Source organism: Sorex fumeus, unplaced genomic scaffold (genome assembly GCF_029834395.1).
Source record: "Sorex fumeus unplaced genomic scaffold, SorFum_2.1 ptg000044l, whole genome shotgun sequence".
In the NCBI taxonomy this organism is placed as follows: Eukaryota; Metazoa; Chordata; class Mammalia; order Eulipotyphla; family Soricidae; genus Sorex; species Sorex fumeus.
In genome coordinates, this window is record NW_026606101.1 from 8,755,776 (window position 1) to 8,783,326 (window position 27,551).

Genomic DNA, 27,551 nt, shown 5'->3' on the forward strand with positions numbered 1-27,551 from the left:
CTGCCTGCAGTTCTGGGCAGACCCCACTCCGGGCCTGGGAAGTTCCACTGAAGGCTTTAGACGCTCGCTCATTCAACGTCTACTTCTCCGGGATACTTTATGCTGGTGTGGAGTAAGAAGTAATATTAGCTAATTAATATTCATCTTACCCTTCTCTGGGCTGGAGTGATAGCACAGCGGGTAAGGCATTTGCCTTGCATGCGGCTGACTAGGCAGACCCAGGTTCTATTCCTCCACCCCTCTCGGAGAGCCCGGCAAGCTACCGAGAGTATCTCGCCCGCACGGCAGAGCCTGGCAAGCCACCCGTGATGTATTCGATATGCCAAACACAGTAACAACAAAGTCTCCAATGGAGACGTTACTGGGCCCGCTCGAGCAAATCGATGATCGACGGGAGGACAGTGACAGTGACAGTGACCCTTCTCCGTTGCTCAACAGGTAGAACACTCGGGCTAGTTAGAAAGGAGACTGGCCTGTGTGCTGTGCATTCGGGGGACCCAAGTTGGAGGTCCAGCACCACACACTCGCCCCAAACCCCCCAGGAGTGACCACCAGGCCCTTACCACCAGTGTAAAGCTTTTGTTGTCATGGAGGGGGGGTGTATTTTGGGGGGCAGCACTCCCAGCTGGGTCCCAGGCCAGGGTGACCGTGCAGGGTCAGGGTCCCTCATGTCAACCAAGCCCTCCCGCCCCCTGGATCAACACTCAAGGGGGGTTCAAGGAGCCCTGGGAGCGGCCCTGAGTCTCTCCCCCTGACCAGACTTGCCAATGACATGGCACTGGGCAAATCCAACCCAACGCCAACTTCTGTACAGCCCGTAAGGGGAAACTGGTAACTAGCACGAGGCCCTGACTGGCATTTGCTGCCCATTACTGGACCGTGTCCTCGGTGGCTTCTGAGGTGAGGGGATCAGACAGGCAAGGGGACGGGTAATACACAAACAGGAAATCAGTGACCACCCTCAGAGCTAGAGAGCAAAGAGGGAGGGGGGGGGAGGGGAGGGGAGGGGAAGGAAAGGAAGGGAAGGGAAGGGAAGGGAAGGGAAGGGAAGGGAAGGGAAGGGAAGGGAAAGAGAGAGAGAGAGAGAGAGAGAGAGAGAGAGAGGACCTGGAAACCAAGGGCAGGGAGCACTCAGAGGTGCAGGACACAATACTCACACACACCAACACTGCCCCCAGCCCAACCCCTGCCCCAGTGTGGCCCTAGTGGATCCTAGGACCATTTTGGGCTCCTCCTGGTGGGCCAAGTGCCATGGAGGCCCCTGTCAAACAAACAAGTAGGCCACAGAAAGCATGCTTATTCGTGCACGGGAATAAATGCCTACAGATAGAAATCAAATAAATTTTGGGAAAAAAAATTTTTCAAAAAAAAAAAAAGAAAGAAAGAAAAATACCCTACACAAAAACTTCAGAAATATGTTTTCCTCGGGGCTGGAGAGATAGCACAGCGGGTAGGGCGTTCGCCTTGCATGTGGCCGACCCGGGTTCGATTCCCAGCATCCCATATGGTCACCTGAGTACCACCAGTAGTAACCCTTGTGCATCACCGGGTGTGACCCCCCCCAAAAAAAGGAAAGAAATATGTTTTCCTCTCTGTCATTTCCATTTCACAGCGATGTGCCGCCACGCCCTCCGTCTCTCTGAGGTGCCCCCACTCCACTCCTCTGGTCATCGCCTCAAGCAGCGTTCACGGCTCCAGCTCCAAAGCTAAAGCCAACGCAAGAGAGAAGCCACTGCTGAAAGAGCCGGAAGGAGCCTGGGGGAGACGCAGACCAAGCCGCGCGTCACAAGACTTCAAAAGCATCGGCTACTTGCTCATTAAACTTGGATTCAATCTAATCCTCAAACCCTCACCCAGTCCACCTCACTCGACCTCCGAAGCCCTAGAATTCATCCAGCTGGCACAGAGATAACACCCAAGGCCTTCCAGGGGTCACAGCGGGAAGGCCCAGTGGCCTCTGGCCCACGCCATCTCTCCTGACCCCCAAACGGGACAAGGATCCCCGTGGGTGACCCAGGTCTATCTGTCCACTGCCGACTCCCCGGTGGCCATCCTGGTGGCTGGCACATTCGCAGCAGGCAGAGAGTCCGGCGGGGCGGGAGGAGGAGCACCAATATCGCGGTGTCACTCAAGGCCAGAGACCGAGGTTCGGGAGACGAGTTGCGTGTATAAAATTGTCTCATAAACCACACGACCCCACAGAAATGGAAGCTGTCGCTGTTATTAGAAGCGGGCCACATACCCCACATACCCACAGGACTCAAGTGGAGTGATGGAAACATCTAGAAAAGCGCTCGGTCACTTTTCTGAGCAACTCAACAGCAACTCCCTCGGCTGACATCTTGTCCTCCCCGCGTAGGAAAAGCCGCGGTTGACTTAACGCTGTTCTCAAGCGTGATTCCCAAACTCTCCGCCACTCTGGGCTTTGGCCTTGCTGCTCTCATTTCTCTCCGACAGCGGCGGAGACTGGAGTGATCAGTCTAAGTCACCCGCCACTGCGGCTTGTCCAATAGCTCACCGTCAGGGGCTAGGAGGCGAGCCGGGAAAGATGAATGCTGGGGGGCGGGGGGAGGGCGCACAAAAGGGACAACGGTATTTTATGGGTGCACGTGACCAACGTCACGGGGGGCAAACATCACTTGTTTTTCATCAGATGGGACTTGGGTGGCAGTTGAGAAAATAACTCCTGGACTTGGAGCCTTCCGAGTGTCATTTTTACAAAGCGATCTCCTTTTCCCTATCCCTTAACAGAAGGCCTGGCCCCACATTACATTTCTGTCTCCCAGGCGAGGAACCACTTACCCATGACAGCTACAATCCTAAGCCTCCGGTGCCAGCCGGGCCCTACACGGAATTACACCTGCCAATTAGCCGTGGCTGCAGGGCTGACAGATTGTGCTGGCTTTGCGAGAGGGTGTCGGGGGGAGGGGGCAGGGGCCTTAGACCGCAGAGAGGAAATTCAGGGCCCCCACCAGCCTCCCCTAGGGGCACCATCTTTAGGGGTGGTCGTGTGTGTGTGTGTGTGTGTGTGTGTTTGTGTGTGTGTTCCCAACCTCCTTCAGCATGTGGACGGATACTAGCAACGAAAGGCTCACAAAAACCCTTTCCGAACAGGCATCCATGTTATTCGTTTTGCGTTTTCCTTCCTCAGATCTGCACTCAAGCTTTCTTTTTTTTTTTTTTTTTTTTTTTTTGCTTTTTCTTCAAACTTAGCATCATGTCTTTGAGAGAATGGGCGGGGAGTGGGGGGGAGGGTGAGAACCAACTGGTTCTTAAGAATCTATTTCCATAATTCACATGGAACAAAATGCCAGAGCAAAAAGAAAAAAAAAAACATGAAAGTGAACACTTAAGAATGTAAAAGACACAAAGGTAAGGTCATTTTATTCTTTAGCTGTTATTTTCTTTCCACTTTGCTCTGTGTGTGTGTGTTTTTAAGCTTCATTCATTTATTCATTCAATAAATATTTATAAAGGGTCTACACTTAATAGGTTAGCGTCACAGCTGTGAACAAAAACAGCCGGCTCCTGTTTTCACAGGAGGCTGGAGAGAAGACAACAAAGAAGGAAAATAAACAGGCAGGAATTTCAGATCATAGTAAGCGTGATGCAGACAATACACAGACTATGGTGTGTGTGTGTGTGTGTGTGTGTGAGAGAGAGAGAGAGAGAGAGAGAGAGAGAGAGAGAGAGAGAGAGAGAGAGAGAGAGAATGCATGACATGCAGGGCTACCTCAGAGGTGGAAAAGACTCCTTTCACTAAGGAGAAAACATCTGAACTGAGCTCTGAAGGCGAAGAAGCCATGCAGGGCGGGAGGAAATGTGGCGCCCTGCCTCACTGGGCACAAAGGCACACGGGCCCCGGAGGCAGGAGGGAGCACAAAGGTTTTTGGAATCTCCAGAATGGCAAACAGGCTCGTGGCACCTCCTTCCCTGACTGGCACTCTTCCAGACGCACCGGAAACTACGCCCTTGACCTCCTCTACCTCCGCGGCGTCTGTGAACACCACTTCCCTGCTCTGAAAACTCTCCTTCCACTAATTCAGTGAATCTCTGCACTTCTTTCAAAGACTATCAACAATATAGGATGTCCTGATTTACAATGGTTCGATTTAGGATTTTTTTTTTCCATTTTATAACATGGTGGTGACTTCAACTGAAACCCTACATGGAGGGCTGGAGCGATAGCACAGCAGGTAAGGTGCTAGACTTGCACGTCACCAACCCCGGTTCAATTCCCGGCATCCCATATGGTCCCCTGAGCACTGCCCAGGAGTGATCCCTGAGTGCCAAGCCAGAAGTAACCCAGGTGTGGCCCAAACACATGAATCTACTCACTTGCTGATGCCAGTGGGCAAGCCCAACTCCCCATCAACCATGGACCACAAGGCCACGGGAGCAAATGATACTTTACAGAGCATCTCCACCCTAGCCCGGGACTCAACGGTTCACTCGGGAGAGGCCACATGGTTATTAGACAGGCTCTGCATTCGAGGCTTTGAGTCAGCTCTGGACTAACATAATGTTCTGAGCACCTCTGAGGCAGGTGAGGTGGATGTAAGTGCATTTTGACGGGCAACACGATAAAGGAAACTTTTACGGGGACATAACCCCATCATCATCAGTGAAGGAAATCCCGTATTCAATAGCAAAAGTGCCTTTTCTTTCACAAGGAGCTGCCTGCCAAGTGTGCTCAGTCTGACCGATGACACCCACCTTAGCCCCCCCTTTGATCGACACCCGGGCTGAGCCAGTGCTGGGGGCCTCGATTTGAGCCCAGAGCCGGGAGCCGCTGAAAAGCCCCCTCTGTAATGTTCTTTACACTTTGCAAAGGCTTTCCCAACTCCATTATCCCCCTTAACCTCCCTGTCAACACTGTGAAATAAGTATTCTTAGCCCGTTCTACAACAGAGCCGGGAACTGCAGAGAAATGAAAAGTGTTTGGCTCGAAATTACATGCTGCACATCCCACGCCAGGGCCGGCCGGCGCAGCCACCTGGGGCCCGTCTGGGCCAGCTCACCTCTTCCTCTTCCTCCTCGCCCTCGCGGTCGATGATCTGAAGGAGCCTCTTTTTGTCGTCATCTGCTTCTTCCACCACCGTGGCCTCCTCCTCCCGGTAGCGGCCCCGTTCTCGAGCGCCCGCCTGTCTCCGGCGCATCTTCAGTTCCTCCTCTTCATCATCCCGGGGTCGCTTGGTGCCCCTGTTGGGCTAATAAGGGAAAAGAAATGCCAAGTTTTAAGGGCTGCAGAGGATGGTTGAAGGGCGCTGACAGCAAGGACTTGAAAAGCTTTCAAGAATCCCCCAGCTGGAAGGCACCATAGCAAAAATTCCACCCTCCCACATATCTGGAGAACGCGCTAAGAGGTTCTTTTTCAGACCCGCTGTGATTCTGCAGATTACAGGGTGAAAGTCACCCAACAAGGTGGCTGGTCTGTTTGTTTGAATATGCTAAGTTCTGCCACTTCACAAAATCCCAGTACATGTAAAATTTAATAAAAAAATTTTTTAAAAATCACAGGAAAAAGAGTCACATTGAGATGAAGCATGGGATTAGGCTATTTTTTAGGATACGATTCCTAACATCGACCCCTCAGCACAAGAAACAGCTAGGAAAGATTACACTCCCTCACAAGTAATTCACACAGAATATTATCCATGCAGCCTCCGTGGGTCCTCAGCCTGGCAAATCCCCAATTCTTAGTAAAGTAAGGCACCACTGTGGGCCTCAAGGAGCACCACGTCTCCCCTCAGATTGGGTCACTGCTGGCACGACGGCATCACTCAACTCCTCCCGGCCTCAGTTTCCTCATCTGTAAATGGCTTCTAAGGTTGTGTCTGTCTGTTTACCAATCTTCCACCATTCTTGTTAGTAACTGCACCAGGAAGCTTTTATGACGTGCAAAGCCGTCATTCACTGCCACAGAATCCCTGACTGAAGAATCATTACCACAGTGAAGTAGCCAATACCCCCATCACGTTACAGAATTATTTTGGGTTCTTTGTTTGCTATCTGTTTGCTTTCTGTTTTCAACATTTAAGATCTTTTCTCCTAGCACCTTTCTAACATACAATACAATACTCTTGGCTATAGTTCATCCAGAACTTATAACTGAAGGTCTGCGCCAAAAGGAGGTCTGCCTTTGAAAGTGAAAGAACTCTCAACTACGCTTCCGTCTTCCCCCAACACAAAACATCTTTTTTTGTTGTTTGCTTTTGCTTTCTGGATCACACCCGGCGATGCTCAGGGGTTACTCCTGGCTCTGCACTTAGGAATCACTCCTGGCGGTGCTTGGGGGACCATATGGGATACTGGGAATCGAACTCGGGTTGGCCATGTGCAAGGCAAATGCCCTACCCACTGTGCTATCGCGCCAGCCCCGAAACATCTATTTTTAAGGCTGCTCCACAGAGACCAACAGTATGATGGGTCCTTAGCAGAATGTGCTCAGCTACCAAATAGCAGAAAACGCCACACTCACTCTGGACAGCCTGCGGGACAAAGCCAATGGCCACCTCTCCCTGTCACTCGGAACCCACGTGTGACTGGACCCCTACCAGCCCAGGGCTGACAGTCTGTCTTCCGTATTCACGTACCCTGCTGGCTCTACGTTCCAGAGCTTCCGCCAGTCTAACTTTAGAACACTCACACTTGACAGTTTGGTTTGTGGGGTAACACCTGCTGTCTTTCACTGTGTCCCGAGGCTCCCTGGACTAGATTATCATTTCAAGTATTCAGGTTCTATTGAAAGGAAGAAAGGGAGCAGCAGGAAGAAGAGGAGAGGAGGAGAGACGGAGAGAGAGAGAGATGGAGAGAAAATGAAAGAAAGTGAGAGAGAAAGAGAAAGTGAGAGAACCACAAAGAGAGAAAGTGAGATAGAAAGTAAGAGAGGAAAAGAAAAAGTGTAAGATAGAGTGAGAAAGGGAGAGAGAACCACAAAGAGGAAGTGAGAGTGAGGAGAAAGTGAGAGGATGTGAGGGAGAAAGTGAGAGTGGGCCGCTGAGAGAAAAGAAAGTGAGGAGAGTGAGAGGTAGAAAGAGAAAGTGTGATGCAGAGAGTGAGAAAGTGAAAGAGAGAACCACAGAGAGAGAAAGTGAGAGGGAGGGAAAGAGAAAGAGAGAAAGTGAGAGAGAAAAAGAGAAAGTAAGAAAAGAAAGAGTGGGGAATTGAGAGAGAGAACGGCAGAGAAAGAGGAAGTGAGAATGTGAGAAAGAAAGTGAGAGAGAGAGAACCACGGAAAGAAAAGGAGAAAGTAAGAGAAAGTGAGAGAGAACCACAGAGAGAAAGAAAGTGAGAGGGAGAGAGAGGGAGAGGGGGAGAGAGAGAGAGAGAGAGAGAGAGAGAGAGAGAGCCGCCATCCGCCATGCCAGTAACCATGGGCTACCAGCAAAAGGTGCTGGTTTCCTGAGAAGATAAAGCCAAGGCGGACAGGAGGGCCGGCTTCTCACTGGAACTCTCCCCTACCGGCAGGTGCAGAGCGCCAGCCCCCACGGAATACTCATTCTTTCAGGCTCATGAAACAGGGCCCGCTGCGATTCTGATTAGCACAGGCCGGGCACGGGATCCACAGTTCTCCACAGAAATATTTCTGGATTGGTTCTCTCCAGGGGCGGAGAAGGGAAGGCTGTGTGCCACAAGGAAAAGGAGGAAGTTAAATACAGCCCCAGCTCAGAAGGGCAGGAATAGAAAGGACAGCCGCCCCGGCTCTCTCTGAAGCTGCCTCCTTCGGAGCCATGTCTTTGCAACAAACCAGCGAGCCGTGCGGGAGGAGCTTGATTTCTACCTTGTCTAATTTTCACTCCAACAGCACTTTGCTGAGGCACAACTTAAAAAGCCTCCTTTAGGCTCCCACGCATCTCTCTCTCGGGATGGAAAGGAGTTAAGCGTTCTCTCGGCAACCAGGGAAACTGCCTTAGTGCCTTCCGACGGTTCAGCATCAATTTCGTGGGTCTGCCGGGACTCACTGACAGCGTTGAGGGTCTGTCACGCAGCATCTATACCCAGACACAGAAAGCAGCCAGCCAGCCAGTGGCCTTCCTTGCTCAGACCACACTGGTTAAGTCATCCGTCCAGATAGCACCGCAGTAAGGCCATTTGCCTTACATGCAGCCATCCCAGATTCAATCCCCGGCATCCCCTCAGGTGCCCCAGGAGTGAGCCTGAGCACAGCCAGGTATGGCCCCCAAAGCAAACACAACAAAAAGGTTTGGGGTTTTTCTTTTTTTTTTTTTAATTACACAGTTTTTATTTGGAGGTTTTAAAGGGAAGGAGGAAAGAGAGAAAGTGTGAGAGAGAGACAGACAGACAGACAGACAGAGACAGAGACAGAGACAGAGAAGAGTAATGTGCTCGAGAGAAGCCGGGCTTCTCCAAGGGCGGAGAGAGCCCCTACACACATCCCAGCATTAGACGAAAAAGCATGAAAGTCCACATCTCAAGAGGGGAGATGCGGGTGACACATGTGCTCGGGCACCACATGTGCCCGGCCATGTGGGCGCAAGCAACACATGGGTTTAGGCAGCATACGCATGCCCAAAAAGGTCTAAAAAAATTGCGAAATTGGGGCTGGAGCAACAGCACAGAGGGTAGGGCGTTTGCCTTGCATGTGGCCAACCCAGGTTTGATTCCCAGCATCCCATATGGTCCCCTGAGTACCACCAGGGGTGATTCCTGAGTGCAGAGCCGGGAGTAACCCCTGGGCATTGCTAGGTGTGACCCCAAAAGCAAAAGAAAAAAGAAAAGAAAAAAATTGTGAAAGAATCCATTACATCCCAAACAGTGCGCTTCGGTAGGAAATCAGTGTGAAAACTTCCTAACACCGTATGCGCGACTCCTTTCCTGCAGCCCGGGTCTCGGAATCTGGTCTGTACATGCACTGTGGAGTGTATCAATCCACTCGTCGGTTCCAGGAAATCACACTAGGTAGCAGAAATTGAGGGGCCTGCAGCCGAGATATCCCTGTTCTCTACTAAAGCTGAAGCGCGATTGTTTCTTCCGGCCACATGGCATGACCTGGGCCGAGGATTCCGTTTATGAAAGGCCCCGAATGCAAATGGTGCAGCCCTGAGTCTGCAATACACTGCACAATTACGCGGCCCCGTGTTCACCCCTGAGAGAGCAATCAACAATACCAAACCGAGCAAACCCAAGCGAGTGGGGAAAGAAGCTCCGCGGCGTCAATCCGACTCCACTTCCTGAGGGCCCAGGAAGGGGAGGAAACACTCGAGGCCTGTCAGAGAAGGGGCCCCGAGCACCAGGCCCCCCTCGGCCCCCCACCGCCAGTCCCAAGCGGCTCGGACCTCTCGTACCAATCACGGGGGCGATTAATTTGTTCTGATCTCTGAAAGGTGCTCGGAATCCCTCAAGTCGATGAAGGAATGACAAAAGAAATTGTTCTTAATAAAGTCATTTCTCTGCTTCTGCTGCCCACAGGACCTGGGGGCGGGGAGTGATTAACTCTTAACCTCGGATGTGCCGGGAGGATTCGCCGTTATGAAATTCCACAATTGTCTGCATACCCTGCCTTCCTTCCTAGCTGCTGGTGAGCACTTTAGGTGCTCACTGGGCTTTGCCCCCATGTACCCAGACACTCGAGGACAGCTCAAGGGTTCACATTTGCTGCAAGCCCCGAGATTCCATGTGTGCAAGCGGTCCTGACTTTCCATGCCAAAAATCTGGAAGCAAGCCCACTGTGTTACGGGTGTGTGTGAGGTTGTGTGAATGTGTGAGTGTCAGGAAAGTCGGGGGGGGGGGGGGGGACGAAGAGAGGAGGAGGTTATCTATGCACGGAGGGGGGAGGGGAATATGGGGATATTTCCCTCTGGAAAAAAGAAATCAAGACATCTCCATGAAAGCTTTGAAAGAGTTAAAAAAAAAATTAAATAAGCAATCTGCCAAGGATACTCCCTGTGTACCCAGACAATATCCAAGCTAAGCTTTGGGTTTCATTTTTCCCTCTCTCCCTCTCTCTCTGTCTCTCTCTCGCTTTCTCGCTCTTTTTTTTTTTTAATTAAAAAGCAGTGAGAAGCTGTAGCTATAATGAGGGGCTGTGGGAACATGCAGTTATATTGGGCTCAAAGTAATGTACCATAGGAAGAGGCTACATCACCAGAACGAATCCTAAATTAAAACTCCACTATGAAACCAACTCCATTTCCTCTTAGCATGCAATCTATATTATCACATTTATGGTCTGTCTCGACCTCAATTAGACTTGGGAGTGAGGGGGGAAGAGAGGGGATTTCTATAATAAGCAATAATGGTATCATTATGATAAATTATGAAAACACAAGTATAATTATTAATGCGACGAGCACATTTGTATCAGAATACAACAGTGTCGATGTATATTTGGGGAGGGGGGGCTTCTAAATATAGTTCAACATTCCAAATTACTGGCTAAGAAAGGGCATAATTTTCATAAAAGCTACTTTCACATTAATGGCAGAAAATGTATGTTCAATGCCATTAAGAAAGCTTTCATAATCAGGAGTTCTTCGTGTAGCACTGAGAATCCCAGACAACTTCAGAAAAGAGCCTGCAGAATGGGGCATGAAGGACTATTTCCTAAATATCCAAAAATGAGAAAGCCCCGGAAACTTGAGCTGGCAGAATGAAGGGACCCGGCTTCCTCCACTGCTAGCCGTGGGGAGCTCGGAACCCACTGCAGTAACCGTCCTGCCCATGGCAAACAAAAGTCAAAGGCTTCCAACTCCCATCAGTGTTCTTCCTCCTTCCGGGCTAACTCTCAAGGCTGACTGGGGGAAAAACAAAAACAAAATGGTGCTGCAGATACGGGTAAGTAGCTGTACTGAACCATGAGAACACAGACTTAGCCCCCTGCTCTACGCAGTCGAGTCAAAACCAAACAGCCACCCACGGGTAAAGGCTTCTAATCCGAGCCCATGCCGGGGCTGGTCCTTGCCAGTCCATTTGCACGGACGGTGTCCGACCTACTGGAATGACGAGTGTGGGTGAGATATCCCAGATGCTGAAGTGACATGAGAAAGTTTGGGTCCCTGAACTGAACAATCCTGCAAAGTAATTCTCTAGGGCTGGAGTGACAGCACAGCAGGTAGGGCGTTTGTCTTGCACGCAGCCAACCCAGGTTTGATCCCCAATATCCCATATGGTCCCCCAAGCACGGCCAGGAATAATTCCTGAGTGCAGAGCCAGGAGCAACCCTGTGCATTGCTGGGGGTGATCCAAAAAGCAAAAAAGAAGTAATTCTCTGGGCTCAAATGTTCTCCATCTATGATCTAGCAACGGCACTCGGCATGCGCGCGCACACACACACACACACACACACACACACACACAGAGTTTCTACAGTGTCAAGCACAGTCTGGCTCATATTAGACAGCATGGGTTGCTTCCCGCCTTCCTTTCTTCACCAGTCAAGATTCAGAAAAGTACCTCAAGGACAGGAAGAAGGTTGTCACAAACCAGGTCTTTAAATGGCGATCCCTTCTGAATGTCAAAATATCTGCTAGGCCCACATTCTTGCTGCTTTTTCAAATCACTTGGAAAAAGACCTACTGACACTAAACATTAACACCCTCCATGACTGAGAGACAGAGAGAGGATGGTTCCAGAGAGAACGCGGGTGCGTGTGTCTGGATTCACAGCTGCCTGCAGTGCTGTCTGGGGCCTGGGAGATGGTCCACACAGACTTTAGGAGTCAGTGGTCGGGGCTCTCATCCCCTTTTATACACCTTGGTACAGGCTGAGGCTCCCCTTGCACCTCCAAAAAGCAGAAACCCATCTCCCCCATCTTTGGACCACTCAAGTGAGTTCATTAAACGGAGTCCAAAAAAAAACCTTTCAATTTATAATTTTCATCTCTAGTTCCTAATCGCCTGCCCAAAGAAGTGATTTAAAAACAGGTATTGAAAAACACTCATATTTAAATTAAAAACCTGAGCATATTTAAAAATCAGTAAACCTCTTCATTCCTGTCACGGCCTTTTTCTTTTTCAGAATAAACACTTTCCACGGAGATGTCCCCACCACCCCGCCCCACAGGGTGCCCACGGAATCGAGGAGGCAAAGGAGAATATACATAATTAAAAATTCCTCCCAGTCATGAATTTGGGAATTCATCATCTTAAAGCTTTCTGGTGCCTCTTGAAGTAATTCGACGGAAGAAATGTCACAAACCCAAGCCTCTGGACAGGCTGGTCTCACCAATTCAAAATGCTCAGACATCATCTACTGTTAACCTCGCCTGATTACGTTTTGTCAGAATAAAAGGGAGTTTTCAAACATTCGCTGTTGCCAGATGGTGGTGAGCGGCCTGACCCAGAAGTTACAGCTGAGCTGCAGTAATGAGTTTTCCCCTGCCTTTGCAGGCTGCACACTCGCTGGTGACATTTTACAACTAGGACTTCTGGCTCGATCAATATTTGCAGGCATGAAACCTGCCAAAGTTAACATCAGGGCTCCCTTGCAAATTTGCTTAAGGCACCAGAACTGAAAAAGGCTCACAGTCTCTAATGCGGCAACTACCAGCAGCCAAAGTTCATAATTAGGATTAAAGTCATCAGAGACAGAAAACGCGGCCTATCTCGAAGGACTATGGCAACAATCACACAAAACAGCATGCGAGGGGCACTAGTATAACCCCAAAAGTGCAAGACCAAAGAAAAGGGGATCGTCAGCGTCATCATCATAATTATCATATTTTTAAGAATTACAAGTGAAAATCCTAGATATTCATAGACAATTACCCATAGGGCCTTTGTAAGATTGAAAGCTGCAAAAGAAAAAAATCATGGCATTGTATTACCCTCGGGAAGAGAGAGGAAACTGAAATCTCAAAGCAGTATTTTTGCAAATACAAAACAGAGCCCTTATCGGCTTAATTCCGATTTTAAAAAGCGGAAACAAAAACCTACTAGAGACAGTAAGGCTGTTCCTGGAGTTTTATCATGTCCACAGTGAGAGGGGAGCACATCTGTGTATCAAAATTCAAAGTCACTAAGTCTCTCCTCTGATCTGTAATCTGATTGGCTCACAAGTAAGGCGGGCGTGATTTATGATTTTAATCACCAGCTACCTGGAGGCCAGGGAAAGGGCTCAAAGACCCAGTGCAGGCTTCACATCCTGGAGCCTTGGGCACAACCCCCAGCACAGTTTTCCCGCTGACCCCACCCCCCCGCCCACCCCTTACACACACACACTGCCAGGAGTGAACTCCAGCATCGCTGGGTATGATCTAAAAATATTAACTAAATAAATAAATCACTAGCTATGAAGACTCTACTTAATCTGTTTTTCCTACCCCCCCGCCAAAAAAAATTTTTTTCCTGTTCCTTGTTAAGCCTGATTATACGTATGTCTGTGTTACCTCCAAAGGGTGTGCAGATTTCATTTTTATAAATACAAACTATACTTCAGCAATCCATGATTTACTTTGACAACTTCTCTGATTAATTCCGCAGCTATATCAGAAAATTGAATGTTGATGCGCTTACTTTATTTATCAAGGCGAACAGAGGCAGATCCTTGCAAAATCATTAGAAGGGAAGCTACCTGCATTTTAGCTGACTTATTATGAATGTTTTGCCTAGACACACCAGAACCATCATCTTTCATTCATCCACTTATGAAATGTTTACTAAGCTAATAAAAGCTCCACGTCACACTCTCAGGTGCTGGAGGAGTATCACACGCCAATCCAATTACGACAGAACTGCACTGACCTCAAAGGAACAAGTTCCATGCAAAGCACAGCAGACCAACACGCAGAGCAGACCAGGCTTGCGAGAAGCATCTAAGTGCCCTGGGCTTGAGGCTGCAACCAGAGTACAGCAGGAAGAGGGGTTGTCTTGTATGCAGTGAATCCGGGTTCCATCTCAGGCACCTCATAGGGTCCCCCAAGCCCTGCCAGGAGTGATCCCTGAGCACAGAGCCAAGAGTCAGTCCCAAGCACCGCTGGCTGTGGCCCCCAATCAAAACAAAACAAGAAGTCGGGGGCCTTAGATGAACCACCAAACTTCTCTGTGCTGCGTCTATAAAATTGCTGTTGACAGGCAGGACTGTGTTCCGTAAGATAAGGGAGACTAAGACCAAACAAACAATACTTTGGAGAGAATTCGAGGGCAACGATTCCATTTCTTTTAATGATTCCTAACTGCAAATCCCAACACAAATAAACTGGGATTATATGCCACACGTTTAGAAATGACTTAATATCAGCTCTTCGCCAGGATTACGATCGCAATTATGATCACAGACTCCAACACAAATACTGAGCAGTTCAACAAAATTCAACAAGAGGATCCTAAGGCAGTTAGAAATCAGAAAAATGCACATTAACCCTAAGTCATCACCAGACTGGTAACAATTAAGAAATAAAAGTCTGGGAATAGCAAGTTTAGTGAGGATACGGAGAAATAGGAACTGTTAAAATATTAACAAGTATTAACCAAACCCCAAAAATTTTTAAAAAGAAAATAACCCAGAAGAAAAGAAAAGAAAATGAAGTACTAACCAAATGGTTAAACTCTTACAAAGGTTAAACTCATATATAAATACATATATTTACATACATATACATATATGTAAATACACACACACACACACACACACTAGACATATTCTCAGACATATGTAAAGAAGATATTTAAAGAATGTTTACTGGAAAATATAATAAGAAAAAAAAAGATTCATTGTTCATCAGATACAGGCATACGTAGCTACTTTTTCTTTTGAGTCACACCAGGCAATGTTCAGGGCTTAAGCCTGGCTCTGTGCTCAGGGGTCACTCCTGGAGGGCTTGAGGAACTACATGGGAGGCCAGGGTGAACCTGGGTCGGCTGCATGCAAGGCAAGTGTCCTACCATTGTACTGTCTCTCCAGCCCCAAATTTTGTCTGTTTTTTAACGCTGGCAATAATGATAAATGCCAATTTTTTAAACTTCCTTAATTTTATTTTTATAAAACTGTTCACAGTAATTTATCACATTCAGTATTTCAACACCAATCCCACCGCCCTTACAACTTCCCACCACAATTATTTCTGATTTTCCCACCACCACCCAAACCACCCCCAAAGCAGGTCCTAAGTAATTTATTTTGTACTGCCTGTTAGGAATAATCCGCTAAAACTGATCCGAAAACGTCCCCTCAGAGGAAATGTGTGAAGATTGTTGTATTTCACCCTGGAGCCAGTATGCCCTTGTATAAGAGATTACTAACATGTTGTGACAGGTTGAGCCTTGTGTGCTAATTTTTTCCTTTTTTTAATCAAGATCTCATTGCCTTCTACTTGACACCCCATCAACTGTGGTGCACTACTCTTTGATCACCAAATCTTGAATACTGACTGCTTCTAAGAAAGGTGATGAAGAAGATGGATTAGGAGAGGGCACACAATAAGATGGGGTCAGGGAAGCATGCGGAGGAAACTTTCAGTGAGATAGCACAGCGGGTAGAGCATTTTCCTTGCGCGCGGATGACCTGGGCGACCTGGGTTCAATTCCTCCGCCCCTCTCGGAGATCCTGTCAAGCTACCAAGAGTATCTTGCCCGCACGGCAAAGCCTGGCAAGCTCCCAGTGGCGTATTCAATATGCCAAGCACAGTAACTACAAGTCTCACCATGTTACTGGGCCCGCTCGAGCAAATCGATGAACAACGGGAGGACAGTGACAGTACAGTGATTCAAAAAGATACCAGGAATGGAGAGCGAATACAGAGGCTAAGACACTTGCCGTTAAGTTTAAAGCCAACCTGAGTTCTAACTCCAGCACCACACAAGGTCCCACCCCAGCACTGCCACAAACCATCCCTAAGCACAAACTCAGCAGGAAGGAGCATAGCCAGGGTGTAGCTCAAAGTCAAAGACAAAGCAAAACCTGAATGAATTTAGCAAAAATGTTAGCAGGGAGTCGTGCGAGTCAGCCAGTCAGAGGACATCAGTGGCTGCGCTGATGGAGGTTAAGGTTCCCCTCCCGTCCATGGCTACCCAAAAGAGAGCCATGGCCAACGGAAGCACAGGTGCAGACCCTCTACTAGTGTAACCAAGAATTCAGGCAGTCTAGAGCCCTGCACCTGAATTCAAATGCGGCCCGAGAGGGAGCATAGCGGGGAGGACGCATACCCTGGTATGGACAACCCCGGCGGTCCATCAGGTTCCCCAGGAGTGATCCCTGTGAGTGCAGAGCCAGGAGTAGGCCCTGAGCATCACCAGGTGCAGCCCAAACTTCGAACTAATGATGATAATAATTAATAAATTCAAAACAGAAAACATACTAACGCTTGCCGGCAGGGCGTAGGGCCTGAAAAGCAAGTTATTCCAAGAAGAGTTGGAGGGATTTTAAATAAATCTCAGGTTCAAGGAGTCAACAGGATGATTGGTTTTTAGTTAAAAACAAAACTAGTTTTGGCATTCAGCCGAAGAGAAGGACTACATGGAGGGCGGGATCCACAGATCCCGAAGGAAAAAAAAAAAAAAAAAACAGGTTCCAAAAAGAGCCGAGATCACCGGGAAGTCCCAGATGGGGTAGGTACCGCATCCCGCCTCCCCCAGATGGAACCCCGGTGACCAGAAGCCTCTACAAGCACAGCTCGAGTATGCGGGAACTAGGACTTTTCCTCAAAACCACGCGGCTGCGACATCTCTTTATATACAAAGTGAACCATGGGAAGTAAACCACCCAACGTTTCTCTCTGAAAATCATAGTTAAGTTTGGAGCACGGCCACAGCCCCAGAAACACAAGGACTTAATGCATAACCCAGCACCTTGGAGCAGAAAAGTGAACAGGTTATGCGTTAATCCAGGCCATCATGTCTGTCCGGAGGGGAAAGGGTGTTGCCCCATTCGCCCTCTCCTCTCTGGAAAGAAGGATGGCAGCCGCATGGGGGCCTTGTGGACAGCAGGTATGAGCCGGGGGTGTGGGGGCGACTAAAACCTCAAGGGAAGGGGGGCATTCCGGTCCGTCCTTCACGCCCTACCGAGGCCACCAGTTGCCCCCCACAAGCGGCTCTCCAGCACGGCCACAGCCCCAGAAACACAAGGATTTAATGCAGAACCCAGCAGCTTGGAGCAGAAAAGTGAACGGACTATGCATTAATCCAGGCCATCATGTCTGCCCGGAGGGGAAAGGGTGTTGGTCCCTTCCGCCCTCCTCCCTCTGGAAAGAAAGATGGCAGCCACATGGGAGCCTTGTGGACAGCAGGTATGAGCCAGGGATGTGGGGGCGACTAAAACCTCATGGGAAGGGGGTCGTTCCAGTTCGTCCTTCACGCCCTACCGAGGTCACCAGCTGCCCCCCACGAGCGGCTCTCCAGCACGGCCACAGCCCCAGAACCACAAGGACTTAATGCAGAACCCAGCAGCTTGGAGCAGAAAAGTGAAAGGACTATGCGTTAATCCAGGCCATCATGTCTGCCCGGAGGAGAAAGGGTGTTGGTCCCTTCCGCCCTCCTCCCTCTGGAAAGAAAGATGGTGGCCACATGGGAGCCTTGTGGACAGCAGGTATGAGCCGGGGATGTGGGGGCGACTAAAACCTCATGGGAAGGGGGGGCATTCCAGTCCGTCCTTCACGCCCTACCAAGGTCACCAGTTGCCCCCCACGAGCGGCTCTCCAGCACGGCCACAGCCCCAGAAGCACAAGGACTTAATGCAGAACCCGGCAGCTTGGAGCAGAAAAGTGAACGGGCTATGCGTTAATCCAGGCCATCATGTCTGTCCGGAGGGGAAAGGGTGTTGCCCCAGTCGCCTTCTCCTCTCTGGAAAGAAAGATGGCGGCCGCATGGGAGCCTTGTGGACAGCAGGTATGAGCCGGGGGAGTGGGGGCGACTAAAACCTCATGGGAAGGGGGGCGTTTCGGTCCGCCCTTCACGCCCTACCGAGGCCACCAGTTGCCCCCCACTAGCGGCTCTCCAGCACGGCCACGACTCCAGAGCACAGAAACCAATTTCTTAACTATCTGACTTTCAGTAGAAATACTTCCAGGGTCAATAAGTAAAATAGCAGAAATCCAAAACCAACATTTAATTCTTGAACCCAGCTGTAGAAAGCAAATCACTTCACAATGCTTTTTCAGCATGTCTGATTTGGGGGGGTGGGGGGTAAACTCTAAATAATAGTGGTGAATCTTTTATTGAAACAATGAATCTAATCAAAGCAGATAGAGTGCTAACTAGAATTCATCTGCCCCACAGGGACTGGGAGGGGTGGGGGGTGGGGTTTTATTGGGGTTTTTCATGGTAAAAAATAAGTATTGGTAAAGGGAAATGTGTTTGATATTTGCATGACTGAGACCTAAACCTGAAAGCTTTGTAACCTTTCCCACGGTGATTCAATAAATAAATAAATAAAAAAGAAAAGAAAAAAAACAAAACAAAACAAAACTAGTTTTTCTCAGCTGATAGGTATTAACAGTGCACCACTAGAAGCAGACCACCCAGCCTGGCTAGACAGCCCCCCACCCCCCCACCCCCCACCACGGCATGGAGCTAACACTCTAAAGGTGACAAAATCAAAGAGAGCCCAGCTGCCTCGCCTAGGTTAAAGCCAATCCGAGTTCTAACTCCTGCTGCCACCCTGCATGGGGTTTTCTTTCTTTTTTTTTTCTTTTGCTTTTTGGGTCACACCAGAGGTGCTCAGGGGTTACTCCTGGTTACTCCTGGCTCTGCACTCAGGAATTACTCCTGGTAGTGCTTGAGGGACCATATGGGATGCCAGGGATCGAATCCAGGTCAGCTGATGCAAGGCAAAAGCTCTACCCATTGTACTGTTGCTCTGGCCCCGGGGGTCTTCACTTTTTAGAAGTCTGTTTCGAACAAAAGGCTCCACCAGCACCAAATCAATCAGTAAATTCTCAGACAATGATATTAGCAACAGCACTGAGATACAACAATTATTACAGGTTGACTTTTGTGGGTTTGATTTTCTGATAATTCCATTTCCCATTCTGTTGTAACAAGCAGTATGAAGTAGATTGGTTAGTGCCCTCTTGGAGGTGGGTGGGAAGCAGGGACATTGGTGGAGATCACTCTGGTGGTGGGATTCGTGGTGGAACACTGAATCACAAAGTGCCTGAAACAACTGCATTATGAACAGCTTCGTAAATCATGGAGTTTAAATTTTTTTTAATTTAAAATTTTTAAAAATTCTGTTTAGGGGGGCCAGGGTACACTCAGGGTACGCTTGTTTGCACACTGCTGACCCAAGTTAGATCCCCAGCATTCCATATGGTCCCCCAAGCCCGCCAAGAGTGATCCCTAAGCCAGAGACAAGTGTGGCACAAAAACAAACCAAAAAAATCTGTTTTGAAATAAATTTACTTGTGATTATCATATAATGTCTGACGTGATGGCTAAAGCAACAAACTCCTTAGGAATCATAACTTACTATTAGCAAATGGATTCACTTCCGTGAATACAGACAATGAATCCAGATTCTCTGCCTACCTTGGGTATTTAATGTGAATTCATCTGCTCTGCACCTGCATAGTTTAATCACCGGGTGTCTCCCGGGTCATAACTTATACCTTAAATTCACTAGTAGTGATACTAGGTGATAACTCAAGAGGATAAGCATGGCACAGCTCAAAGAAAAACCGCGTAATTTATAGATGAGTAAACTGAAAACTCAAAGGAAGTCTCAAAACTTGAGCCTGAAGCCAATGGAACTGGGCTTAAAGACTCAAACAGAAGCAGTTTACCCAATCACCAGACCACCCTTTCCTTGGTCACAGCCACAGAAAAGACCACCCCACAGGCATCATATACACGGTATCACCATCATAGTGCCACCAACAGTGCAAATCCCTCGTGTTCCATTCCACCCTGCATTTCTGCCCACCTGGGGCGCTTACCACTAACCCCAGTCTACTATGAATCTTTCAGCACTAAATAATATTGCAAAAATCTATCAAATTTGGAGCTTTAAACCAAAGGGTCCAGAGTAACTGCACTTGGCTGGTGAAGTTGGCCTAAGAGTCTGATGCGCATTGAGCGATGGAGAGCGGGGAAGGGTTGGGTGAGCAGCGAGGTGAGGGCTCTGCAGCCCGCACCACCCCAGCTCTGTCCCACCTGGAGACCGAGAAATCTCCAGACACGGGGTTATCCCCCCACGCCACGGGCAGTTCTTTAAAACTGAAGCAGGGCAAGGAGATCGCTAATTGTTTGATAGGCGTTGTCTCTCAAGACATCATCATGACTCAAAACTGTCTTCCTCGGGAGTGATGGTACAGCGGGTAGGACATGCGGCTTGTTTGTACCCGGCCAAGCTGGGTTCAGTCCCCGGCACCTCCTAAGATCCCCGGAGCACCGCCAGGAGTGATCCCTCAGTGCAGAGGCGGGAGTAAGCCCTGAGCACTGCCCAGTGAGGCCCCAAAACAAAGAAAGACAATTACAAAAGCCTGTCTTCCTTTTTCCAAATACAAGATGTGAAGGCAAAGTACGACTTGGAACTGATAGGAATGAAAAGAGAGAAAAAGGTGAAGTTCTGAAAAAAAAAAAAAACTGAAAGGGAGGTGGAGGAAGGCAGAAGGCAAGACCTGAGGTGGCTGAAAGTGAGAGCCAGTCATAGAAGAGGAACTGATCGTTTTAGGATTTTACACATCAGGATCTTTCTTTTTTATTCTATAAAGTAGTTCGCAATATTTGATTACATTTAATATTCAAACACCAATCCCACCATCATCACACTTTCCCACCACCATATTTTGGATGTTCCCATCCTGAACCCCAACCCCTGCCCCAAAGCAGAACCGAAATAATTCATTTTGTATTGTTTGTTATGAATTTCATTTTTTCATTTCATTTCATCATCCTGTTATTCGTCGATAGCCTCGAGCAGGCCCCAGTAATGTCTCTTTCATCCTAGCCCTGAGATTATATTCAAGGCTCTTTAGGAGAATGAGACCCATCATTGTTACTGGTATTTGGCATATTTGGTATGCCACGGGGAGTTTGCCAGACTCTGCCCTGTGGGCAGGCTACAATCGATAGCCTGCAAGTTTGTCCAAAGTAGGAATGAGATAATAAGATGTCATAAAAGATGTCCTGATAAGATGTCGCGCGGCCGCCAATGCGGCCGCTCGGTTCCAGGAGCTGGATTTTATAGTCTCTGAGTCTTGGTCGTTGATGGGATTACACGGCGCCAGGGGGCCAGGTGGTGGGTGTGACCCCGCCTACTGGGATTTGGAGGATCTGGGTGAAAGATGCTCGACTCCAGTCCGAGTAGGCTTGGAGATCTCCGCCCCGGAACCCGCGTGGCTTTGTCCCTCTGCCAGTACCTTCATGTGTGCGGAGAGTGGTCTCAGCATGGTGGTGGTCGGTCCTGGAGGTCTTCGGCTGCCAGAGCCCTGGTCGGGGCGGGGATCCCTGTAGGCGGGGGTCACACCCACCACCTGGCCCCCTGGCGCCTTGTAATCCCATCAACGGCCAAGACTCAGAGACTATAAAATCCAGCTCCCGGACGAGAACAGTGCAGTCTTCTGCCCCCGCACCTGGCTGTTCCTCGCCGAGACCCCTTGGAGGGGAGCGGGTTGAGCTTTCCTCCCCGCCCCGACCAGGGCTCCAGCAGCCGAAGACCTCCGGGACCAGTTTGTTATGAAAAAGCGCTGAAAATGCTACCAAAAAAAGATTCCTTAGAGGAAAGAGTGTGAAGATTGCTGTATTTCACCCAGGGTCCATGAAGCCCTTCTATAAGAGATCACTAATATGTTGTTAAAGGTTGAGCCTTGTGGGCATATGTGTGTGTGTGTGTGTGTGTGTGTGTGTGTGCGCGTGTGTGTGTGTACATATATATACCTCACAATCAGGATCTTTCATAATTCATTAATTCCCTAAGGGTTCCAGTGAGGTTTTTTATTTCAAGACCCAAACACATTAGCTATTACCATTATTCCTTTCAAAATTTAAAATTCAGGGACTGGAGAGGTAGTACAACAAAAAGGGGTGCTTGCCTTGTGCATGGCTGACCTGGGTTTGATCCCTGGCATCCCATATGGCCCCCACACCCCACCAGGAGTGATCCCTGAATGCAGAGCCAGGTATGGCCCCCCAAAACCAAAAACAAACCTAAAATACACAAATTTTAAAATCCAGCCACCTAATAGCCACCACATTTATTTCAGAGAGAATTCACAGGGAACTTTATTCTGACTGTCTTGTTATAAAGAATATTTTTCAAAATTATGGGTAATTCAGACTGTAGAGGCCAAAAACACAGTTTGATTATGGGACATATTTTCCAGCACTTGAGTGTCGATTTACCTCTCAGAAAAAAAGTGTGTGGTGTTAGGGCTTCAGTACACACCTGTTGATAAGTCCATCAAAGACAATAAAAAAAGATGGTTTCATGTCTACTTTTGTCTAAGATGCACTTTATTTTCCTCAACTCAGAGGTTTTACTATTTCCAGATGCTTTACAAACCACTAAAGTTAGCAAAATACCTTCATTCCCAATAAAGACAAAGATGCTGAATGAGTTATTCTTAAGGTCAGAAATACTTCCTTCACCCCCGCAAAAAAAGAAAAAAAAATACAGAAAGAACCTGACCACCCAGCCACGTGGAATACAGTCAAAGGGGCTTCTCTGGCCGCCAGGGCAAATGTTCTGCAAATTTCTATGGGGACTCGCTATCCTCACCACCACGCCCCCCCCCCCCCCCAAGAGCCAATGAAAATGATTTCAAAGTGATTCGGAGTCAAAATCTGCCAATTCAGTACACGTTAGGATACTCAAATTGCTAGCAATAGCAGCTAGCAGACCAGGCAGGGACAACTGCTTAATACATTGCTGGGCAGGAAGAAACGCTACCAAGGATTAAGGTAAGAGGCCGGAGGGATGAAGGCAGGGTGAAGGCATCTGCCTTACATGCAACCACACCTGGCACCAAATATGGTTCCCCTAAGCACTGCCAGGAGTAAGCCCTGAGCACCACTGGGTGTGGTCCCCAAAACAAAACAAACAAAAATAGGAGAACTAGGCAATAAGCATTTTGTATAGAAAAATAAACAAGAGACTAGTAAGTAGGCTTGCTTTGAATCATTTTCCCTTTTTAAATTTTTTTCTTTGAAATTTGGCAGGCTTATGGTACCAAAATAACGTGGCTGGCTTTAAATTAACATATCTAAAAACTGCAAAGGCAACTGGGGTGTTTTTTTTTTGTTTGCTTGGTTTTTTTTTTTTTGGTTTTTTTTTTTTTTTTTGCATGGCAAAGACACTGTTGCATATTAAGAGACCTTAAGTTCTAATTCAGGGAAAGGAAATGTTCAGCAACTGGTTTCGAGACTCTGTGTGTGTGTGTGTGTGTGTGTGTGTGTGTGTGTGTGTGTCAGTTACAAGCAAGTCAGAGAGAGCCATCAAGGCAAGCTACCCATTAGCTGTCAATTTAGAATGACTTCAGAACGCTCGCCCCAGAGCTCCACCGATATCTTTTCAACAACCTCTTAATCTTGTTTATAACACCTGTGTTAGAGCAGCCTGACATCAATCCTACTCACTTGTCTCAAACTGAAATTACTTAGAAACTTGAGAATCCTGGTACAGACTAAAAAAAAAAAAAATCAAGAGAGAGAGAGACACTGGGAGGAGAGTCAGCCATCGCTTTCCGACAAGCTGCATACGTTGTAAGCCAGGATAGGCCTCAATAGGCAAAGTCAGATATAAATCTCACAAAGAGCTGCTCAGAAGGCACGAAGGTCAGGAATGGCAGGGTTTAAAGAAACCATAAAGAATTCCTCCTATGGCTTCTTCTGCGCCGAGCGATTATCCAAGAGGTATAATAGTTACCATTAACGGGGCGCTGATTATGTGCCAGGAACTTAGCGTTTCATTATCTTTTTAATCCTCAAGCAGCCCTGCCCGGCAGGAAATAGGTTCCCTGTTTCCACAAGAAAGGAAGCCAGGGCTGAACCGGCTTTCCGAGTGAACTGCTGAAGGTCAGAGAGCTCGCAAATAACAGAGCCGGGATGGAAAGCCGCTAGCCAGCCTAGAGGCTCCGCTCTCGCTCAGCGGGCTTCCCGTGGCGATTTAAACCTCAGGGAACTTGCAGCAGTTCCGCCTACTACTCTCTGCTTTCAGAACCCGCCCACGTCCCAGACCTGTGTCAAACATCAAGCACAAGAGAAACCGGTGCTAGCGGGGTCTTGCTGTCCAGGGGGCGGGTGGGGAGGGGAGGAGAGCATGAAGCTGGGAGCCAGACTCCGGGGTTTGTGGCTGTCACTAAGTTGCCACACGCTCAGCCTTAGACGCATCCTTAGAAAAAGCCCCCGAAGGTGCTACGGGGCTAGGACAGGGGGGATGCCGGAACCAGGGAAAGTATCCAGCGAATGTTAACTACCGGCAAAATACGTCACCTGGCCATGAATATGCCGGATACGATACAAATCTTGTTCTATAAACACTAATCTTGTTCTATATGATATCTTCTTTTTCTTCTCTAAGGCTGGGTAAAGAGAAACCAGCAATTACAGCCCAGAGGGGAGAGATTTGCAATAAATCTTTGGCAAATAAATGGCTCAATCCATCTCCAGCTTGAGAGTCAGAGAAAAATCTCAGTCTTGAGGAAGAAAAAAAAAAAAAAAAGCCAGTCAACTCTCAGGCAACTTCAGTAATGGAATCAGCTTTAATGAAGGTCACTGTCACTTAAGACACGTCTGACCCAACCCAGCATGTCCAATAACCATGGCCACCATCATTCACAAACACAGCCTAATTGCCCCGACCACTGTGTGCACACACGCGCGCACGGACATGCGCGCACACACACACACACACACACACACACACTCACACTCCTCACTCACTTTCCCTCCCTCCAGTAAAGGAAAGAAGGAAACAGCAACTAACAAGGTGCTGGGTCTTGACATAGAAAGAAAAGCCCACTTCAGCCACCAGCTTGCTGAGTCGCTGCCCGATTCATCCCTCGTTCTTTGCTCTCTTCCGTCAAGAGGTATTAATTGAGCATTTACTGCACAGCAGCCACTTCGAGAGGGACACTCAGTCCCGGTGGAAGAAAGACGCAGAATCAGGCGGCCCCAGTAAACAACCGGGAAGAAAGGCGGCACAGGTGTGCAGTAGGTCCAACCCCCCTCTCGGCCGCCCAGAAGTGGGCCTCAGGCCTGGAATCCTTCTTCCTACGAGAGAGGGGCGCTGGCAGCGCTATTGCGAAGTTTACCACCTGGTGCAGAAAATCCATACCTCAGGCCCCTCCGTGCCACGCTGCCCTGTGGAGGCTGGGAGGTCAAGGGCATTCAGATCCCCGCTGGCCTTTGGGTCAGAATCACAGAGAGAGAAGGATGGACCGACGGCCCAGCAGGGGCTGGCTAGGCAGGACTGGCAGGCTACTGGCCCTGGTCTGGCTCTGCTTCTTCTCCCTGGGGCTAGGGGGCAGTCGCACCTGGAATTTATCAATGGTGGCCTCTCCCTGGGCTACTCCAGGGCCAAAACACAACAGGCGAGAGTGTCTGGGCTCTGGCCCTGGGCGGGGAAGGCGCTGCGTGGCCGTGCGCTGAGCCAGCCTGAAATCACGGCGGATGGAGGCGAGTGAGTGCAAGCCCTCGATTAGCAGAGTCCAACTACTTCTGAACGGGCTTCCCAGGGCTGCCTCTGGGACGAGAGGAGCAACACACGCACCACACAGGTCTGGGGGGCACTCCAGGGCCTGGCAGCCCGCCCGCCTTTGTCTCACTCCTCCCACCTCAGGGCGCAGGGAAAGGCACAGACACTTTTTAATCTCCCCGAACCTAGGACCCTGTCTACATGCTCCTCTCTGAGCTGTGTTTCAGCTCAGAGCATCCCAGCCCTTAAAGTGACCTGGGCCCTCCACCCACCAACACACAGATAATGGGACAACTAGGGGCAAAGCGGCAGAGGTGACATTCCAAGCCCAGCTGTCCTGTTACCCAGCACTGTCCTTGGGCTCAGCCTCACACTTCTGGGGGTGGGGGGGAGAAAAAAAACCTAAAATCTACCCTCACTGCACTCAGGAATCAAAAAGTTCACACGGCCAGAAGGGCCTGTTTCATACAACGTGTGCCTGGGTGAAAAAAAAACTGCTTTTGTAATTAAAATAAGTCATCCTCGGCCTCCTGTTGACCATCACAACCAGAACACGGAGCCCCGCATCGGACCCCGAACTGGCCTCCATCTCGCGCTAATGGTGGTTTCAAGCACACGGAGGAGGTGGTGGAAAAATGACTAATTTAAACAAAATGTTTAATCTCCTAATTACGGGCCAGGCTCCAGGAGGACGGAAAGTGATTTGCAATCTTCATTACGGAATCCCCACGCGCCCCTGGCACGAGGCATGTCAGCCAGAAGGCAGCAGCGTCTCCCCCACCCCCACCGGGCCGTCTGTGTGCCTCTAAGCTCCGCACGGAAGAAGAAAGGAATATTTGGGGGGAGAGAGGGTGGCGAAAAGGAGCTAAAAGAATGAGGATTTGGGCTCCCCAGTTTTACTGTGAGGGGGGGAGGTGTGTGGGCTCTCCAATGGGCAGCGATGGGCACTGCCCGTCTGGGCCATGGCTGGCAGTGTACACTGGCCAGCTGAGCGGCCTCAGGGCCTTTGAAACAAGACCTGAGCCTAATAGAACTGCCAGAGAGACAGAACAGCGGGGAGGGCATTCACCTCGCACAAGGCTGACCTGGGTTTAATCCCCGGTACTCCATATGGCCCCCTGAACCCTGCCAGGAGTGATTCCTGAGCATCTCCAGGTCTGCCTCCCCCCACACTTGCCCCCCTGCCAGAAAAGAAAAACAAAACCCAGCTCAGGTGGTGCTTAAGCGACTCCTTTCATTAAAGAAAAGCATCACAGATTAGAGTTGTGAGGCTGGAGCAATGTGCAGCAGCAGGACATTTGGCTTGCACGCAACGAACCAGGGTTCAATTTCTTGGCGCCCCAGACGGCTCCCCAAGCACCACCAGGAGCGATCCCTGAGCACAGAGCCAAGAGCAAGGCCTAAGCACCACAGGGTTTGGCCCAAAAAAACAAACAAAAAATTAATGAAAGAAAATAAAATCCTGCTCTGTCGGTCTTACTTTTTGGGTCACACCCAGTGATGCTCAGGGATTACTCCTGGCGGTGCTCGGGGAACCATATGGGATGCTGGGAATCGAACCCGGGTTGGCCGGGTGCAAGGCAAACACCCTCTCCGCTGTGCTATCGCTTCAGCCCCTCTGTCGGTCTTATTATCTGGTCATTTCAGAATCGAATTTTTGAGAAAATAAAAGAATCAGTGTGGTGCCCCCACCCCGCTCTGCCCCCACCCCCCTCAGGGACACCTCGGGTCAAGAGGAAATCTGTCCCTCTGCGAATACGCGGGGACCACGGCTAACTTCTGTTATCTCCGCCCATTCGGGCCTCTGTATGCTAGCTCAGGAGAAAGAGCCCCCGCCAAGCAACTCTGACAAGTCTGCCGGCTGGGCTCCCTCTGGAGGAACGGCAGACGCGGCAAGGGCAGGCAATGATCTCCTTTCATCAGGGAGAGTTCTCTCTGGGCTGCTTTAAATCTTTGCTAGAATTTGGGAAACCAAAAAGGAGCCCCTGACAGTCCTGCTGACTGCAGGCACTTCTGCAACTGGC

General features: G+C 49.2%; 1 protein-coding gene across 1 annotated transcript in view; it reads right to left on the bottom strand.

Moving 5' to 3' along the window:
- The window catches only part of CTNNBL1 (catenin beta like 1), a 186,485-nt gene that overhangs the window by 136,753 nt on the left and 22,181 nt on the right, over positions 1-27,551 (bottom strand). The window contains exon 2 of the mRNA XM_056121215.1: positions 5,022-5,210. Within this exon, the coding sequence (XP_055977190.1) occupies positions 5,022-5,210 (189 nt within the window). The remainder of the gene's footprint in view (positions 1-5,021; positions 5,211-27,551) is intronic.